Source organism: Panthera uncia, chromosome B4 (assembly GCF_023721935.1).
Source record: "Panthera uncia isolate 11264 chromosome B4, Puncia_PCG_1.0, whole genome shotgun sequence".
Lineage (NCBI taxonomy): Eukaryota > Metazoa > Chordata > Mammalia > Carnivora > Felidae > Panthera > Panthera uncia.
In genome coordinates, this window is record NC_064809.1 from 15836456 (window position 1) to 15857977 (window position 21522).

Genomic DNA, 21522 nt, shown 5'->3' on the forward strand with positions numbered 1-21522 from the left:
TCAGAAGAAGAAGAGAGAAAGGGGGGGCAGAAAATTTATGTGAGGAAATAATAGCTGAAAACATCTCTAATCTGGGAAAAGAAACAGGCATCCAGATCCAGGAGGCATAGGGAACACCCATCAAAATCAACAAAAGCAGTCCATATTGTAATTCAATTTGCAAAATATAGTGATGAGAAAAAACATCTTAAAAACAACAATACAAAAGAAGTCATTAACTTACAGGGGAAGACAAATAATGCTAGCTGGAGATTTCTCAAGAGAAACTTGGCAAGCCAGAAGGGAGTGGCATGATATATTTCAAGGGCTGAATGGGAAAAATCTGCAGCCAAGAACACTTTATCCAGCCAGGCTGTCATTCAGAATAGAAGGAGAGATAAAGAGTTTCCCAGATAAACAAAAACTAAAGGAGTTCATGACTACTACACCACCCCTGCAGAAATATTAAAGGGGATTCTTTGAGTAGAAAGGAAGGACCAATAGTGGCAAAGACAAGAAAGGAACATAGAAAATTTCCAGAGGCAGCAACAAAACAAAAAATAAAATGGCAATAGATACGTATCTATCAACAATTACTCTGAATGTAAAAAAATAAAATAAAAAATAATTACTCTCAATTCAAGTAGACTAAATGCTCCAATCAAAAGACATAGGGTGTCAGAATGCATTAAAAAAAAAAAAAAAAACAAGATCCATCTACATGCTGCCTGCAAGAGACTAATTTGAGACCTAAAGACACCCGCAGACTGAAAGTGAGGGGATGGAGAAACATTTATCATGCAAATGGATGTCAAAAGAAAGCCAGAGTGGCAATACTTGTATCACAAAAAAAAAAACATAGACTTTAAAACAAAGACTGTAACAAGAGATGAAGAAGGGTACTATATCATAATAAAGGGGACAATCCAGCAAGAAGATCTAACAATTGTAAATATTTATGCAGCCAACATGGAAGCACCCAAATATATAAAACAGTTAACAACAAACATTAAGGAACTAATTGATAATAATACAATAGTAAGGGACTTTAACATCCCACCTACACCAGCGGACAGATCATCTAAACAGAAAATCAACAAGGAAACAATGGCTTTGAATGACACGCTAAACCAAATGGATTTAACAAATACATTCAAAACATTCCATCTTAAAGCAGCAGAATACACATTCTTCACAAATGCACATGGAAAATTCTCCAGAATAGACCACATACTGGGTCACAAACCAGCCCTACAAAAAGTCTGATATCATACCATGCATATTTTCAGATCACAACACTATGAAACTTGAAGTCAACCACAAGAAAATATTTGGAAAAAAATAAAAATTAAAAATAACTAAAAATAATAAAAAAACAAGAAAATATTTGGAAAGTTCTCAAATACATGGAGGTTGAGGAACATCCTACTAAAGAATGAACGGGTTAGCCAGGAATTTTAAAAAGAAACTAATAAATACATGGAAGCAAATGAAAATGAAAACACAACAGTCCAAAACCTTTGGACTGCAGCAAAGGCAGTCCTAAGAGGAAAATACATTGCAATTGAGGCCTATCTCAAGAAGCAAGGAAGGACCCAAATATACAACTTAACCATATACCTTAAGGAGCTAGAAAAGGAACAGAAAAAAAAAAAAAAGCCTAAAGCCAACAAAAGAAGAGAAATAATAAAGATTAAAGCAGAAATAAACAATACAGAAACAACAACAACAAAAAAATGGTAGAACAGGTCAATGAAACTAAGAGCTGGTTCTTTGAAAGAATTAACAAAATTGCTACATCCCTAGCCAGAATTATCAAAAAGAAAAGAGAAAGGACCCAAATAGGTAAAATCATGAATGAAAGAGGAGAGAGAACAACCAACACCACAGAAATATAATTATAAGAGAATACTATGAAAAATTATATGCCAACAAACTGGGCAATCTTGGAAAAATGGATACATTCCTAGAAACTCACAAACTACCAAAACTGAAACAGGAAGAAATAGAACAGACTGATAACCAGAAAAGAAACTGTATCGGTAATAAAAAATCTCCCAATAAACAAAAATCGAAGGCCAGTTGGCTTCACAGCTGAATTCTACCAAACATTTAAAGAAGAGTTAATACCTTTTCTTCTGAAACAATTTCAAAAACTTGTTCAATTTCAAACAGTTTCAAAAAAATTTGGAAACTTCCAAATTCATTCTATGAAGCCAGCATTACCCTGATGCCAAAACCAGATAAAGAGTCCGCTAAAAATGAGAAGTACAGGCCAATATCCCTGATGACCATGGATGCAAAACTGTCAATAAAATACTAGCCAACTGAATCCAACAATACATTAAAAGAATCATTCACCACAAGCAAGTGGGATTTATTCCTGGGTTGCAACCGTGGTTCAATATTTGCAAATCACACAACAGGATACACCACATAAATAAAAGAAAGACTAAGAACCAAATGATCTTCTCAATAGACGCAGAAAAAGCATTTGACAAAGTACAACATCCATTCATGGTAAGAAACCTCAACAAAGTATGACATTCCTCGACATAACCAAGGTGATACAACAAAAACCCACAGCTAATATCATCCTATGGTCAGGAACAAGACAGAGATGTCCACTCTCACCTGTTTTATTTAACACAGTACTAGAGGTCCTAGCCACAGTAATCAGACAGCAAAAAGAAATAAAAGGCGTCCAAATCGGCAAGGAAGAAGTAAAATTTTCACTCTTTGCAGATGACACGACCCTATATACATCAAAAACCCGAAAGGCTCCACCAAAAAATTGCTAGAACTGATACATGAATTCAGTAAAGTTACAGGATACAAGATCAATGTACCGAAATCTGTTGCATTTCTATACATGAATAATGAAGCAGCAGAAAGAAAAATTAAAGAATCAACCCCATTTAATTGCACCCCAAACCACACGATACCTAGAAATACACCTAACGAAAGAGGTGAAAGATCTGGATTCTGAAAACAAAACGCTGATGAAAGAAACCGAAGAGGGCACAAAGAAATGGAAAGACAGGGGCACTTGGGTGGCTTGGTTAATCATCCGACTCTTGATTTCAGCTCAGGTCATGATCTCACAGTTCATGAGTTCAAGCCCCATGTCAGGCTCCATGCTGACAGAGTGGAGCCTGCTTGAGATTCTCTCTCTTCCTCTCTCTCTCTGCCATTCCCCAGCTCTCTCTCTCTTTCTCTCTCAAAATTAATGAATAAACTTAAAAAAGAAGAAATGGACAGATACTCCACGCTTGTGGGTTGGAAGAACAAATATTGTTAAAATGTCGATACTACCCAAAGCAATCTACACATTCAATGAACTCCTTATCAAAACACCAACAGCATTTTTCACAGAGCTGTAGCAAACAATCCTAAAATCTGTATGGAACCACAAAAGACCCGGAATAGCCAAAGCAACCTTGAAAAAGAACAGCAATGCTGGAGGCATCACAATTCAGGATTTTAAGTTATATTACAAAGATGTAGTCATCACAAGAGTGCAGTACCAGCACAAAATGGACACGGAGATCAACAGAATGGAATAAAAAACCCAGAAATGAACCCACAACTACACAGTCAATTAATCTTCAACAAAGCAGGGAAGACTCTCCAATGAGAAAAAGTCTCTTCGACAAATGGTGTTGGGAAAATTGAACAGCGACATGTAAGAGAATGAAACTAGACCACTTTCTTACATCATACACAAAAGTAAATTCAAAATAGATTAAAAACTTAAATGTGAGACACGAAACCACTAAAATCCTAGAGGAGAACACGGGCAGTAACCTCTTGGACGTGGACTGTAGCAACTTCTTACTAGACATGTCTCCTGAGGCAAGGGAAACAAAATCAAAAATAAACTATTGGGGGTGCCTGGGTGGCTCAGTCAGTTAAGTGTCCAACTCTTGACTTTGGTTCAGGTCCTGATCTCACAGTCGTGCGACTGAGCCCCATGTCAGGATCTGTGCTCAGTGTAAAGCCTGCTTGAGATTCTGTCTCTCTCTCCCTCTCTCTCTGCCCCAACCCCACTCACCTGCACATGTGCCCTCACTCTCTCTCTTTCTGTCTCTCTCTCAAAATAAATAAATTAATTAATTAAATTAAAAATAATAAACTACTGGAACTACATCAAAACAAAAACTTCTACACAGTGGAGAAAATAATCGATAAAACTAAAAGGCACCCTATGGAATTAGAGAGGACATCTGCAAAAGATATATCTGATAAGTGGTTAATATCCAAAATATAGGAAGAACTTATAAAACTCAACACCCCAAAAAACAATTTAAAAATGGACAGAAGAAATGAATAGACACTTTTCCAAAGAAGACACACATATGGCCAATAGACACAGGAAAAGATGCTCACCATCGCATATCATCAGGGAATACAAATCAAAACTATAATGAGATAGCACCTCACACCTGTCAGAATGCTAAAATCAACAACACAACAAACAACACAAGGTGTTGGCAAGGATGTGGAGAAAGGGGAACCCGCTGCACTGTTGATGTTGATGAGAATACTCTGGAAAACAGTATGAAGGGTCTTCAAAAAGTTAAAAATAGAACTACCCTAGGATTCAGCAATGGCACTAGTAGGTATTTACCCAAAGAATACAAAAACACTAATTCAAAGGGATATTGTACCCCAATGTTTACAGCTGCATTATCTACAATAGCCAAACTTTGGAAACAGCCCAAGTGTCCACTGACTGATGACTCGCTAAAGATGTGATACATACATACAATGGAATATCACTCAGCCATAAACAAGAATGAAATCTTGCCATCTGCAATGATGTGGATGGAGCTAGAGTATTACCCTAAGCAAAATAAGTCAGTCAGAGAAAGACAAATACCATATGATTTCACTCATATGTGGAATTTAAGAAACAAAACAAATGAGCAAAGGGGAGAAAAAAGAAAAGGAGAGGTAAATCAAGAAACAGACTCTTAATTATAGACAACACACTGAAGGTTACCAGAGGGGAGGTGGGTGGGGGGAATGGGTTAAATAGATGATGGGGATTTAGGAGTGCACTTAAGATAAGCACTGGGTGGGGCGCCTGGGTGGCTCAGTCGGTTGGGCGTCTGACTTCAGCTCAGGTCACAATCTCGAGGTCCGTGAGTTCGAGCCCCGCGTCGGGCTCTGGGCTGATGGCTCGGAGCCTGGAGCCTGCTTCCGATTCTGTGTCTCCCTCTCTCTCTGCCCCTCCCCCATTCATGCTCTGTCTCTCTCTGTCTCAAAAATGAATAAACGTTAAAAAAAAAAATTTAAAAAAAGATAAGCACTGGGTAACGTATGAAGGGTTGAATCACTATATTGTACACCTGAAACTAATATAACACTGTATGTCAACTAACTGGAATTTAAATAAATGTTAAAAAAATATTCTCTAACTTGGGAGAACAGTGTTCCCAAGATGTAAGAAAAAATTGTACTTTTAAAAGATATTCACTATAAGAAACAGAAGAAATCTTGAGAAAGCATTTGCTTTGTGTTCTCAATAAAATGCAAGAAAACTTGAAGTTAGAAATGGAGGGTGAGGTTTATTAAAAGTTTACTTAGATGCTTTCTAAGATGTAAGTAAATTGATGTGATAAGGTGCAGGCTGAGAGGAGAAAAAAATTGTAAAGAATAAAAATGTAATAGATTTACTGTTTTAGACAGGGCAAAACAGAGAACTGACACTACAGAGAAATAATTCAGTAATGTAGAGAACAGCTTTGAGCAGCCTTCCCAGAGGGCAGAGGGAAAACACACACACACACACACACACACACACACACACACACACACACAAACACACAGAGAAAACCACACTAAAAAAAAATAATAATTGTTTACATGGAAAGGCAATGGTGGCGAAGAAGTATAGCAATGCAGGACAGAAAATGAAAAATCAATTCACAGAATACAGTCAGAATGTGTGGAACACATCAAATAATCCATGATAGGACACAAAAGAGAATAAATAGGCCAGTGGATTAAAAAAGTTTACCGACAAAATTAACTCCAAGAGGTCACCCAAAAGACATATCGCTGGAAAGTTTACAATTTTTAAGTAGAATGAAAAACCCTCTCCGGATCCATAAAACAAATCATCAAACAGGTGACTTTTGAAAAAATAAAAGTTAAGGGGAGCCTGGGTGGCTCAGTAGGTTAAGCATCCGACTCTTGATTTCAGTTTGGGTCATGATCTCAAGGTTCATGAGGCTGAGCCCTGCATGGGGCTCTGTGTTTGGGATATTCTCTCTCTCTCTCTCTCTCTCTCTCTCTCTCTCTCTCTCTCCTCTCTCAAAATAAATCAATAAATTTAAGAAAAGAAAAATGGAAAGTTAAGACTGCTCCTATTTGTTTTTCAGGGCCCTAAAAGGCAGACAATAGAAGAACAGAAATCTTAAAAAATTTGAAGACAAAAACCAAAAACAGTGGAGTCAGGATGCAATATTTCAGTACTTATATGTGAAAAATAACAATTGCACCCTGAGGCGCCTGGGTGGCTCAGTGAGTTAAGCATACAACTTTGGCTCAGGTCACTATCTCACGGTTCGTCGGTTTGAGCTCACAGCTCAGAGCCTGAAGCCTGCTTCAGATTCTGTGTCTCCCTCTCTCTCTGCCCCTCCCCTGCTCACACTCTGTCTCTCTCTGTCTCTCTCTCTCAAAATAAATAAACATTAAAAAATTTTTAAAAAAAGAATCTATACTCAGTATATCTAGATTTGTAAGCAAGAGTTTAATTCAAATTTAAGAAAAAGAATTCTCAAAGGAGAAAGCACACGATAGAATAATAGCTTAATAGAAGCTCACCCCGGGGTGCCTGGGTAGCTCAGTCGGTTGAGCGTCTGACTTCGGCTCAGGTCATGATCTCCTGGTAGAAGAGTTTGAGCCCCACATCGGGCTCTGTGCTGATGGCTCGGAGCCTGGAGCCTGATTCTGTGTCTCCCTCTCTCTCTGCCCCTCCCCCACTCATGCTCTGTCTCTCTCTGTCTCAAAAATAAATAAACGTTAAAAAAAATAAAATAAAAGCTCACCCCTTTCGCCACACGCCAAAAGAAGTTGTACAGGGAGTAAAGGTTTAAATATGTAAGAGTGCATTTAAAATGTACACTTAGCATAACCAATACATCAATAAATGATCAGTAAGTTTATCAATTCAGAAGCAGAATTGAGAAAGAAAAGTAGATATAAATGACAGGAATACAGAAAGGTTGAAAACTTGTACAGATTACATAACCACAGACGTAATTAAATGTTAACTAAATTAGAAAATCAATTTAAATGCACAGTAAATAACTTTTCTATTTTTGGTCTTCCTAAACCTCTTATAAATCACTAAGAAAACAGCATCTTGATATGAATATCAAGAGTATGAAAAGCCAACTTAGAAAAAAATAAAATAAAAAACATCTTAAAAGTTAAACACACTGGTAAACAAATAAATACAAATTGAGACACAAATAAAATGATTATCTCTTGGGAATGAAACTGGAAAGATGAAGAGAGTCGAATACACAGAACAGTCAAGAGTTGTAGGGGCGCCTGGGTGGCTCAGTCGGTTAAGCGTCCGACTTCAGCTCAGGTCACGATCTCGCGGCTCGTGAGTTCGAGCCCCGCGTCGGGCTCTGGGCTGATGGCTCAGAGCCTGGAACCTGCTTCCGATTCTGTGTCTCCCTCTCTCTCTGCCCCTCCCCTGTTCATGCTCTGTCTCTCTCTGTCCCAAAAATAAATAAACGTTAAAAAAAAAAAAATTAAGAGTTGGAGTCAGTGGTCACTCTCACACATTGCTAACGTGAATGAAAGTTGGAATCAACTATTATTGCTGGACGAGTCACAGCGACGTTTTGAAATGTCACATATCCTTTGATCAAGCCCCTCCACTTCTATTAATTTATCTGAATAATCAAGAATATGTGCAAGGATACAAAGCGGTTCATATTAGAGTATAAATAGAAATCGAAAAGAATAAATACCCCAATTGTGCAAAAGGAAAGAATACGTAAATTCCGGTCCAGGCACACATTCAAACACTATGTTCTAAAGATGATGTTGCAGAAGACCAGTGACATGAAGAAGAGTTGAGATGTTGTTAAAAAGCATTACTAACCCATACCAAAATATGCACAGCAAAATTACCAGGTATGTGTATGCCAAGTTATCAAAAATATGAAGAGCACCCATCTTTTGGACGCTGAAATGACAGGCAGTTTTTATTTTTCCCTCTGTGTTCATCTAAAAAACATGAAGTAAGGGGTACCAGGGTGACTCAGCCGGTTGTGTCCGACTTCCGCTCAGGTCACGATCCCAAGATTAGTGAGTATGAGTCCCGCATCAGACTCTGTGCTGAAAGGGAGGAGCCTGGAGCCTGCTTCAGATTCTGTGTCTCCCTCTCTCTGCCCATCTCCCGTTCGCAATCTGTCTCTCTCTCTTAAAAATAAGTAAACTTTAAAAAAGCTTTTAATAAAAAAAAAAACCGTGAAATAAAATCTCTGCATGACGTTCCCTACAGTAATGACTTGGGATATAACACAACTGATACTTGATGTCTGCCCTCCCTGGAAGCCGGGGTCTCAAACAGGGAGGAGTCAAAGTTCTACCGCAGGGAGAAAGGGGTCACAGGGCGGGCGAAGACAGCCCATTAATGGAAACAAGCAGGTGAAGCTCTACGGGAGAGCAGAAAAGTAGAAGGAGGGTCCCCACATCTCCGGAAAACTCACAGTCCTATCATCCCAGATGGCGCACTGACGTGGGCAACAATAAGCAGGACTTTCAAAGCACAGCTGCTGCTACCCAGGAAAGCCCAGCCAGCCACAGCTCCTGAATCCCCACTACGGATGCTGAAGCCAGAATGGACGCTGCACTAACAGGTGCCAAGCCACAACGGGCACCTGGATCGTTCCACGGAGGGACCCTGGAATTCCAAGCCGGCTAGTTATAGAGCCTTGCTCTGGCCACGTGATTAACATCGCCATAGTCCAATCTCTCCTAATTTGAGAACTTTATGGCATTATAGCAGATTTTCCTGGACTTCTTTTATAATCAAAAAATGAAATTAACATGAAGAAAAAAGTATTCAAAAAGAAGAGAATATTCAATTAGTATTTTTTTTTAATTCCAACGACTTGTAAATTTAAAAGTACTCTTGGGGCGCCTGGGTGGCTCAGTCGGTTAAGCGTCCAACTTCGGCTCAGGTCATGATCTCATGGTTGGTGAGTTGGGAGCCCCACAATGTGGGCTCTCTGCTGTCCCCTCTGAGCCCCTCTGTCTCTGTCCCTCCCCCACTCTCTCTTTCTCAAAAATAAATAAACGTTAAAAAATTTTTTTAAAAAGCACTGTCCTCAATAACTATGGAGATAAAAATTATTTAAAATGTTAATGTAATTATAGGGGCACCAGGCTGGCTCAGTGGGTGGAGCATGTAGCTCGGGATCTTGGGGTTGTGAGTTGGAGCCCCACATTGGGTGCAGAGATTACTTAAAAAAAATAATAAAATCTTAAAAAAATTTTAATGTAATTATAAACAATTTAGAATATATTTTTAAAAATCTGGACACTATGTATCCAAACTTAAGGAACAGATCCAAAGCTGTATTCAAAGGAAAAATCACAGTAGTAAATTTTAGTAGAAAATATTTTGTAATAAATATTTCTGTTACAAAGAAAAATGGGGGGAAAAAAAGCATTCACTTCAAGGCATTAAGTTGGAAAAAAAAGGTATGACTTAAAAAAAAAAAGGTAACACAAAGGAAATACAACATGGAAAAAATATCAGAATTGACAAATAAATTCAAGAGCTGGTTGTATGAACAAACCCATGACAGACTTTGGCAAAGCTTATTAGAAAGAGAAAGCATCCATTGTAATGGGGTTATATTTTGAGAATTATTATTAAATTTTTCTCTTTTGTCTTTCTGACTTTGACATGACTTTTCCCGAAGTCATTTTAAAGCATCCTTTGGGGGATTCTGGAGAGAGAAAGACTTGTTACTGAAAAAATGCAAAGAGAAAGCATAAGGTGATATTCAGCTTTAGCTAAGCAAAACAAGATATGCTACCGCCCCAAGAAAAGATTTTCCAAATTCCTCTCATTCTGCCTCTTTAGCAATTAGCCATCTTACTTGGAAGACACAGCTCCTGGAGCTTTCTCAACCTTTTTACTCCTGGTCCCCACAAATCACCATTAAGGCTTAGGTTTGAATCAGGCCTGGAGGTCTGAGTCAGGACAAAAGAAAATAGGAAGGACAGGGGTAACCTTCACATTTCTAACTGGGAGCAAGGGTGGAAAGAAGACAGAAAAAGGAGGAGGAGAGCTCTGGCTTGGGGACAGAAAGGTAAGGGTAACCACAAAGGGTAGAGGGGGTTTGGCCTCTTCCCCCAACTGGGACTCTGCAAAGAGATCACCTCTTGGGCCACCTCCCATCCTGAAATTAACTTAGAGTAGGGCATGGGGCAAGTAGAGGGAGGCCCTGATAGTTAATTTCCTGAACCAGCTTTGGTTCTTCTATGTTTAGATGGGTTCCAGAAATAGCCAAGACTGGCTGTGAAGCGAGCTGGCCGGAGCTAGTTGAGAGAGCATCAGAGCAAATGTCGCAGAGTGACAATGCAAGATAGGACTAAAAGAGAATCTTCACCAGATCCCTGAGAGGGAGCATCAGAAGCTCACTCAGGTGAGGTTGATACAGCGGGGTCCCAGTAGGGTAGAACACCTGAGGAAGAAGAACGAACCACAAGCTGCAGCTTTCCCAACTGGCGGTGAGCTAATAAATGTAAAGTGCTTATATCAGTATCTGGTCCATTAAAACATTCAGTAAGTGTTGGCCATCCTTAACTGCTATTAGCATTACTATTATATGATAACTTTCACCTATTACCTGCAGTGCGGGGCTCATGAAGGAAACAGCAAGCAGATCAGCTACAGAAAAAATAAGAAATTAGAATTTCCTACATAATCTAGTAGCATAAATTAAAAATCGTACCCCTGCTACATAAATAATCAAGATCATAAGTGATAAAAGGGAGATAAACCAGACAGGGTTTTAAAAAAATAACAGAATGGTCTAAAGAATCTTTGAACCAGATTCAGAGAAAACATATGAATTACCTCTATTAGCTCAAGAAGTATTCAAAGTAGAAAAGAAGTATGCCAAAAGAAGCTGAAAAATTCATCAAAGAATTACCTCAAAAAAGGCCTAGGACCAGATAATTCAATTAGTGCATTCTTTCTAATTTCCCCAAGGGGAAACGCCAAAATGGGTAACAGCACTAAGGCCTGGAAAGAAATGGAATGTTCCCCAAATCACTGGAAAGCTATGCTATCTAGAGTATATAACCCTGCAAAACATAAAACTAGAGGCCACAGTTTTTCTCAAAAGCCTTGTGACTCCAGGATTTCTTTGTGCCTCTAACATGCTGTAAAATTCCAGCACAGGAATTTTGTGAGAGGTTGTTTCTGCACTTCAAGATTTCTTCCAGGCTCCCCCCCCCCCCCCCCCCAACACTTCTCGGGACCGTGCAGGAGCCACACAGAAGTCTGGGGTCATGCAATCCGAAGATTCAGATGGTCCAAGAGCCAAGAATATACAGAAGGAAACACAGAGGGAAAGGGAGTCACAAGAGATAAGCAGAGGAAAAGAGACAGGACACAAAATTGAAGTAATAATAGCAATGCTGAGGCCCAAAGCAGTACATTCTTCGGGTGAAAATGTAAATTGAATCAACTCTTCGAGGATGTAATTGGCCATGTGTATTTGGAACCTACAATGTACATACCCTAACCCTCTCACTGGATCCTGGAGAATTTAAGATGAAGATAAAGATTTACATACACAGATACACTTAATAGAATTATTAACAGCAAATAAAAACAGAACAGGAAACAATCTAAATATCTGGAAGCACAGTTAAACAGATGATGGCACATTCATATGATAAATTATGCAACAATCAGAAGCAATGTTGCCGTGGGGGGTGGGGGGCGGTTAATGAAATGTACTGCATGTGTCCAGGTTTTTAGGAAAAAAGGCAGAACACAAACAATAAAGTATAATCTTCAGTGTATTTTTTAAATATACCTACAGAGGAAAAACTCCTGGAAGAATACAGACCAAAGCCTTAATATGATCTCTGGGTGGCAGAGCTCTCGGTGAATATTTTTTAATACATTTCTCATTTTATCGAACTTTCTGCAACAAGCATGAATTACTTTTATAATCAGAAAAAAAAAAGATTTAAACCAAAAAATGATTGCACACGGATAAATAGTCCTCGAAGTGAAAAAGAACAATTTTAAGTCTCCATTCACCAAGGAGACAAAACATTCTCAACGCTGTGCACAGAATTCCCCAAACGTGAATCTTACCCGGGTGCACTGGATAGCATAAAGACAAAAAGCACACCGACCATCCCTCTATAGACAGGCTGAGCTGCCTCTCTTGGGGGTTTTCAACACACGGTTATGCAGAAGGGGCCCGGGCACCCATTTTTTAAAATACAGCTGTTTGAGCATCTCCCTTGGTTCCAAGAACCTCTACACGGAGGAACAGTCTTTACAGAGGAGGCTGAGGGAGTGTGAGGGGCCACACACACACACACACACACACACACACACACGACCAAACCCACTCAGTCTTGCGGTCCCAGCCAGACACCTCCAAGCGAGTCCTGCGGGTGCAGCCGTGCCCCACCCGCGCCCCGCAGCCGCCGAGCCCCCGCCCTCCCGCCCGCCCGGCGCCGCGGGTACCTGTTCGTGGGGCGCGGCAGCTGGGTGGCCGGGCTCCGGAGCGACCTCAGCGCGGCGGGGGTGCCGCGGGTGGCGTCCCTGCTCTCCTCCACCGAGAGCCTGCACAGCCGGGAAGAAAACTAAGTTGTTACACCTCGCTGGCAGCCTCGGCAGCGGCCGCGCGCTCGCACCTGGCCGGGGCGTCCCCGCGCGCCCCGGCTCCCCCAGCGGCTCCCAAGCCCCGGAGTTTGAAGCCGCGTAGGGCGTGGAGGGAGGGAAAGCACGGACCAGAACGGCGAGCCCGGGACACTGCCGGGGACCCGACGGCAGGTCCCGCTCCGCGGCGACGCCCGCCGGAGCCCTCGCAACCCTCTCCGCCACGGCGGGTGCCCACCCGGTCCGAGCGTCGCCCCTCGGTCACCCCCACCCGGCCAGCCCTGCCTCCTGGGCGCCCCGCTTCCCGGCCCACCCTCGTGCGGCCGCCGCCCGTCGGCTGCCCTCCGCGGCGGCCGAGAGTCCGCGCCCCGAGTGGGGCGGCTCGGCGGCTGGGGTCCCCGGGGCGGGGGGAGGGGGGCTGGGCGCGCGCGCGCAAGGCGGGGGTCGGCCCGGGGCGCGGCGGCTGGGGGTACCTGGAGCGGGCGGGCGCGTCGGTGGAGCACCAGAGCAGGCGCAGCAGCAGCGACAGCAGCAGGCCGGCGAGCAGGGCGAGCAGCGCGCCCCCCGGCCGCATCCTGATCCCCGCGCACGGCCGCCGCCGCGGCTGCCCCGGCGAAGCGCAGCCCGGCCGGCCCGACTCGCCGCTCCCGCCGCCGCCGCCGCCGCCGCAGCCGCGCACACCTCCAGTGTTCAAAGGCGGCGGGGAGGGGCGACGACGGCGCGCGGCGCGGGCCCGCACTCCCCGGCGCCCCGGCCCAACCCGCACGCCGTGCGGGGGCAAAGGGAGAGGGCGCGTGTGCCGGCTCTCGCTTTCTGGCGCCCAGTCCCGGACCGCGGAGCTCGGCGTTCGGGTGGCGGTGGCGACTCGCCGCGCTCGCCTCCTCTCCTGCCGGAGGCGCTCCGAGCTGCTGCGGGCTCTGGTCGCCGCCGCCTCCGCCGCCGCCGCTGCCGCCGCCGCCGCCGCCGCCGCGCGGGGTCACCTGAAGGTTGGGACTCGCGAGCTGGACTCGGTGCTGATTGGGCTCCAACTTTTGTGCGCCCTCGCCTTCTCCCGGGTGCCCGCGGGCTCTTCTCCGGAGCCCACGCAGCTCGCTCAAGCACACCACAACTCGTTCTGCGTCCCTGCGGGGCAGAGCGAGGACTTGGAGGGGGTGGAAGAGGAGAGAAGAAAGGGCCCACTTCAAAACTTTCAAAACTGTGTAGTCGTTCAGCTGGACCGCCCCACGCAAAGGTCGCTAGGGACTTGGTTTTGTTGGGTAGATCCTGGTACCCGAGGGAAGGAGTACCCTCCCCTTGCTGCGACGCAGATTCAGAGGCACAGAGAATGGATTTCCAGGGGCCGTGCAATCAATCCTTAGGAGTTGGCAAACTACCACCCGAAGGCGGAATTGGGCCGCAGCCTGTTTTTGTAAATAGTTTTCTTTGGAACACCTACGTGCCCGTTCCTTTGTTTTATCCATGGCTGCATATGGCCGTGTTACCTGTGGCTGCTTTTGCGTCGCGAGGGCAAAGTTGAGTAGTGGCGACAAAGATCCTTTGGCCCACAAAGCCTAAAGTATTTATTTTCTGCCCCTTTTCAGAAAAAAAAAAAAAAAAAATAATAATAATAATAATAATAATAGCAGACCCCTGATCTAAATCCTATTGGTCTAGATCATATTGGGTAGATCTCATTTCTTAGTATTTCGTTCATTGTAAGAAAATGATTCTGTAACAGTATGATAGAGCTTGGCTCTCCTCTCCCAGCCCCAAGCTATTCTGTTCAGTGTCTCTGGCCCAAGTACCCCCAGCTGCGCAAACTCAGTTTTGCTCCTGACTCAACCCTTGAGGAACTTCAGTAAATTGCAAACCCCATAATTGTTATGTGGGGACTCATTAGACCGTTCTCTCTAGTTCTGTACAGATTTGAGATTTTTCAAAAAGCGACCCCTGGACTCTACCGTATTGCAAATACCTCGATAAGTTATTTGGCAAAGGCTTTTAAACTTTTGAAAAGGCTTTCATGAGTTAGCTTTCCCGAGTGACAGAAATATTTGTATTTCAGTTGGAGTCTCCTAGAGGCATCAGGTCTTAACGTGGAAGACCCACGTGAGACCCTTTGGGGGAGCACGTTGGCCAGACAGCTCCACGAAGCTGTTGCCAGGGATTTTGTTACTGAAAAAAAAAAATAACATATATCAAGAAAAGACATAGGGGCTGCCTAGTTGCATTCTGCTAATCCTGCATTTACTCTCATTAAAAATATTTAGTTGAAAACAAACCAGAGCTTTGCGCATAGCAGTCGATCAATAAATGTTTGGTCCATGAATAAAACGCCTAGGAACTTACACTTTTCTTAAAGAGAAAAAGGAGAAAACACTGAAAATAGGTGTGACCGGAAATCTGTTTCCTTCCGTAGCTCACTCTCACTGTTAAAATACGTACCAATCAGTAAAGAAAAATGTGCGCCTTTTTACGTAAGACTGACGTTTTTAGGAATATGGCTGTTAATCTGAGTATGGTAATGATACATTAATACTGTGTTCAGGTGGTGCTAAAACAATAAAGAAATCCATTACTACGTGTTTGAAAGTTGAAGCATTCTGTTAGATAAGCAGGAGACAGCACAATTATCCTGAAAATGAAAAGTTGTCTGGATTTGGAAGATAGTCTGAATTTTATTTCTCTTAGAGCAGAATTGTGCAGACAACTCATACTGGAGATGGTTTGCAGAAAAAGAAAAGGGCATTATTGTATCAGCCAGGAAGCTGCAATTTCACCTAATTTACTAAAGTTTAATATTTCAGCACAGCTGGGCTCAAGGCAACAGCAGAAGAGGCAGCCTGCACTGGGCTCCCTTAACACCCTTGCTGTAAATGAAGTTACTTTTTATCAAGCCAATGGCTATCAGCAGGGGACTCACAAAAGCCCATTTTAATTGGAAAACTGAGTGTAAATTTGCAATGGGAATTCTGAACCCAGTGTTAAAATTTGACAGTAGGGAACTTTACCACAAGCTTTGTAAATGAAGACTTGGGTTGGTAAAATATGAATTATCCTGCTTATCCTTGAGAGATAAAAAAAAAAACAAAACTGACAAAAACATGAGTCCTTAAATATTATCAGCCATAGAACCCAAACTGGAAAATGGTGTCTTTGGTAATTTAAGATTAGGAGGTTTGACCAGCAACCTCAAAGATCTGTGCCATGTGATACTTTGAGTAATCTGCTGAGGCCCAAAATCTAAACAGAAACTCAGGCTGTTGTGCAGAAGTCCAAGCAGGGGTGTGACCTACCTCACTCACCCAGTCTGCCCAGCATTTGACCCTCACTGGCCTTTGTTATTCTTCATTTATCACCATGAATGCCCTTACTTTCCTAAAATAACTTTTAAAACCTGGTTGGGAAGTAAGGCTATATAAAAAATGTCCAAGTAATTGAAAACCTTTCCTGGACGTTGGGGTTTCTCATCTTGGGGGTAAGGTTTTAAAGATTTCCATGTGCACGGATTTGGGGACGCATGAAGAAGAATCCCAAATATCAAATGGCTACTGTAGCCACTGCTACACATGAGTGGAAACTCTCAATATAGAGAAACACAGAAAATTGATGCACCCAAGATTCTTTTCCTTCATTTGGGTGACATTTTTATCTCCCTGATAGAAAGGGTGGTTTCTAATGTCTTCAAGCAGCTTGATTGGTTTTAGTAATATTAGAGATTTGTGAAGGCTACTATAGCATGTTCATAAATATTAAACTATTCCTTAGAGGAGGAAATTCATAAGGATAGTATAACCAAGGCTACATATTTTCAATAAGTCATAAGATATAAATAAAAGTAGAAATCACTTCAAGAAATCAGCAACCTTGTATGAGAGGGAGCTGTGTGTCCAAGTATGTTTTATTACAGATTTTTCCCACTGCTAATTGAATATAAAACATTGATGCAATTCTGTGCATAAAGTAGTTTTAACTTTAAAGATAGAACACCTATCGTCTAAAGATGATATACAAATTTCATATAGGGTCTTACATATATAAGACATCCAATTTGCAGTGTAGCTAAAATTACAGAATAAGAAAATAAGAGCTATTATTCACAGTGTGAAACACATTTTTAATGTATAAAACATTTAGACTTCTAAAATTCCTCTCCCTGAAATCCACCTAAAAGATCATCAAGGACCGAAAAGAGAAATGGAAACTACTTATCCTGAAGCTATAATACAATGGCCATAATCCCATTCCACAAACTCCTGAGAATATCTGCGAAGGGTGAACCAAATGGCCAAGAATACCATGTTCAAGACTCATCTACCCTCTTTATGAACTTAAATTTGTGGTGGGTGGAGGGAATGGAAAAGTTTTTGAAGGCCTTACTAACACACAATTTGGAAGAGCTAAGTCTGGGAGTAGGTCACAACAAAAATGAGTAGCAATTAGTGTAAATGGCCAGAGTTAGGGAGTTAAAAGAGAGATGGTGACCTATATTTCTGTTTCCAGTGAATACAGCTTTCTAGGCAGAGGAATGATGATCTAGAGATAATGCTTATCTTGAAGAGAGATAGTGCAAAAAAAAAAAAAAAATTATAGCTACTGATTAACTTACCAAAGAAAAATGAGTACTTTTCTATGTATTCAATAAACAAAAGGTCCTCAAGCCATTGGTTTTTATACTGAATTGGCTTCTCCCAGAGTATCCTTTCTGATTCCAGAGTTTGCAAGACCAGGCAGAACCTCAGCTATTTCAAAAGTCTGGAGGATGGGAGTTGGAGGTACAGAGATAATATACCTAAAACTGCCATATTCTCTCCTCAACTTCTCTCCCCCACTGCTTCATTGTGTACCACCTAAACTGTAAGCAGAAAAATAACTAAATAATATCCAGTAGGAAGCCCTTCACGCAAAACTAAGTTTCAAAAAGTGGGCAAATGAAAAGGAAGCGCTGTGGAACAAGACTTATTCCAGGAAACAGCAGAAAAGGTAAGCAACCATCACTTCGTACTAACCAGGAAATGACATATAAACATGATGACAGAAAAACCCAAAGACGAAATAAGAACTGGAAAAAGACATGGCAAAGCAACAGTATAAGAAGTGAGCTGACAACAAGAGAAAAAACAAACAAACAAAAGCCATTGCAGAGCTTACATCTTAGAAGCCTGAGCAGAATTTGGATGGCAAAAATCTGAACCAGTGTTAAGGAGATTAGGCTGATGAAAATTACAGAAAACATAAAGGAAAGGGACAAGGAAAATACAATGATTAGAAAAACAATTGTATGTATCAAAGACAGGTATTACATATACACAGTGTAAGCATTAGGGTTCATTTTTAAAAGCAAAAGAATGAAATATTAAAAACGATTAAGGATATAATGGAAGAAAATTTTACTGAAATAAAATAACATAAATCTGCAGATGTTTTGTGTTCTCATTGTCTGAACTCATGTGAAATCATGATGTTCTAGAGAAATTTACAGAAAACAACTAACTTCATGATTCATTCTCCTGCAGAGATTATTCAAAAACAAAGAAACCTAAGAGCCTAAAGACAGAAGAAACAGGTAGAAATTAATCCTACTTCTGACTTTGACTCAGCACCATTAGACTCAGAGAGAACAAAACTATATTTCTAGGGTTTTTGAGTGGAAAAGATGTGACCTCAAAATTCTATACCCAGCTAAGATAGCTTTTATAAAAAAAGCAAATATTTTTACATATGATGTTTTCAAAAAACAAAAAACAAAAACAGGGGCATCTAGATGTCCCAGTCAATTAGGAGGTTAAGTAGTTAAGCATCAAACTGGATTTCAGCTGAGGTCAGGATCTCACAGTTCGTGAGTCCGAGCCCCCAGTGTTGGGCTCAGTGCCAGCAGTGCAGGGTCTGCTTAGGATTCTCTCTCCCTCTCTGTCTCTGCCCCTCCCTAACTCATGCTGTCTCTCAAAATAAATAAACTATAAAAACTAAAATTAAAATAAAATAAAATAACAGAATATATGTTCCTTATGTATGTATCCTGGAAAAAAATCGATTGGAGCCATAATCCAACCATAAAACACAAATCAAAATAAAGAATTCACAATGAAGAAGTATGGATCATAAGGAATTCAGAGGAGCAATAGATTATTTTGAAAATAGAATTGAGTCTAAATAATAGACTCACAATGTGTTACCTTTTCTTTAAAAATCACTACATAAATATAAAATTAGAAGTTGACACAGTAAATCTGGGAAGGAAAATCTCTAGTTCACAGTAAATAGTGGGAAATATGAAATAATAATAATGAAGGATGGAGTACAAATACATTACTTTCCTTATCTTTCAGGGTGAATATATAGAATCAAATCATCACAAGGCAGCTATGTTTTAAAAAGTAATAATTGTCTTATTACCAAAAAAGGATAAAAAAATATATAAATATTTTCCAACGAAGGAGAGAGAAAGAAAGAAAACTCAGATTTTTTTAGCTAAGGATAGAAATACCTGTTGGCACAATACATGGATCTATTACAAACACCTAGAAATGTTTTATAAAATATAACCAAAAAAGAAAATGCATAGCTGAGCTCTCAATAAAGAGAGGAAAAGTCCCAGGTACCAGAAATGAGGAAAGAACTGAAAAAAAAAGAAAGAGCAGCGAGTGTGCGATGTGACCCCGAACTCACCTGGAGTATGCAATTGTCCTGGCACCCTGGAGGTTTGCTTTTAACATCTTTTCAGCAGGTGAAAGGGGAGTACTGGCTAGTCCAGGGAGAAAGAGTTAGAACTAAAATTTCTGTGCAAACCTTTGTTTCGTGTTAAAAACAAAATATGTGAACTAGAGAAACAAAGATCCACACACCTCACAATGACAACTCTTTGTCTCCATCGGAGCTCTGGGTGAAAGCATTTTGTTTTATTCTAAAACTTTGGCTTCATTTGAGTTTGTGGCCCAATTTTATCCCACCCAAGTTTTTTCTGAAGTTGACATAAAGATTGGTCCCTGGCTAATGAAGTTCTAAGGTGTATAGCAGGAAATTGCTCATTATTCTGGTTCCATAAAAAAAAAATCTCAAAGAAAAGGAAATCTCACTAAAAATGAGCTCAAAAGACAAAAATATTTTCTAATATTACTATTACAAAATACTTAAGGAATTCACCCATAAGTATGTCCCAACAGTTATCACTAATGGGAGGATCATGAAACCAGTAATCAGAAAAACAACATAAAGCAATGAAGTTTAAAATCATTAAGGACATGGAAGGGTGAATCGACACAGTGGGGAAAGAATGATAATAAAAGAAGAGTTCCTAAAGAACCAACAGAGCTGTGAGAAACAAATATATAGTCATTGATATCAAAATAATCAATGATGGGTCAAGTGGTAAGATAACACCTGGCTGAAGAGAGAATCAATGACCCAGAAAACCAATCTGAGACAACTATCCATTGAAAGATAAAGAGATAGAAAATATGAAAGCATGGCTAAAGACCTGTAGAAAAGAGGAAAATCCATCCTGTTATCTACTGCTGCACCCCAACACCCACTGGCTTAAAACAATAACATTTTATTATACCTAAAGATTTTGTAGGTTAGGAATTGAGACAGTACCTAGCTGGGTGATACTGATATATCACATATTATCAAATGTGATTTGGAAGGTTCAGTATGGTTTCACTCATGCCTTGCTCTTTGATGAGATTGTTGAAAGGATAAATTAAGCTTAGATTATCAACCTGAGTGCCCACACATGAACTCTCCATGGTAGTGATTTCAAGGTGCTCAGACTTCTTACATTAAAGCTCAGCATTCCCAGTGACACTGTTCTGACAGACCTGGATAGAAGCTGCATGTTTTTTAGAAGCTAGTGACAGAAATTCCAGGACATTGCTTCTGCTCTATTCTATTGATCAAACAAGTCCCTAAGTCTAGCATATATTTAAGGGGAGAGGAATCAGACTCCTTCTCTAAGAGAAACAATAAATAATGTGTGGCTATCATAACCTACCACAATCCAACATTTGTGTAACAGGAATTCCAGAAGAAGAGAATAGAAAGAATGGGGAAGAGGTAATATTTGAAAAGTGAATGTCTATAAACTTTTCAGAATTAATGAATGATTTGAAACCTTATTTAAAACTGACAACAAGTCCTGACCAGGATGAATAAAAATATATCCAACTCTGGGAGCACCTGGATGGCTCAGTAGGTTAAGCATCCAACTTCTGCTCAGGTCGTGATCTCACAGTTGGTAGGTTTGAGCCTGGCGTCAGGCTCTATGCCGACAGCTCAGAGCCTGGAGCCTGTCTCAGATTCTGTGTCTCCCTCTCTCTCTGCCCCTCCCCTGCTCATGCTCTGTGTCTGTCTCTCAAAAATAAATAAAAATGTTTTAAAAAATTAAAAAAAATACACCCAACTCTAGATACACTGTAATAAAACTATGCAACTCCAAAGCAAAGGCTTTGGAAAGAAATGTAACTTACAAAGAAATGATAATTAGGTTACAGTATATTTCTCATCAGCAAAAGTAGAGCCCTAAAGTTAACTAAATCTTCCAAGAGCCAGGGTAAAAACTTATCATTATTAAATTTTGTAACTGGCTAAACTATCACACAAATGTGAAGGTAAACTAGAAAGTGTTTACACACACTGACAATGTTTACCGCCCATAGACCCTTGTT

General features: G+C 40.9%; 2 protein-coding genes across 2 annotated transcripts in view; one reads left to right on the forward strand and one right to left on the reverse strand.

The window, feature by feature from the left end:
• ST8SIA6 (ST8 alpha-N-acetyl-neuraminide alpha-2,8-sialyltransferase 6) overlaps nt 1–13471 on the reverse strand; it is a 146561-nt gene extending 133090 nt beyond the window's left edge. The window contains exons 1-2 of the mRNA XM_049626903.1: nt 13351–13471; nt 12743–12841 (exon numbers count right to left, since the gene is read on the reverse strand). Coding sequence (XP_049482860.1) covers nt 12743–12841; nt 13351–13451 — 200 coding nt within the window. The 5' untranslated portion in view covers nt 13452–13471. The remainder of the gene's footprint in view (nt 1–12742; nt 12842–13350) is intronic.
• Nucleotides 1–21522, forward strand: part of VIM (vimentin) — a 482853-nt gene that overhangs the window by 195754 nt on the left and 265577 nt on the right. The gene's annotated exons all lie outside the window — the stretch shown is intronic.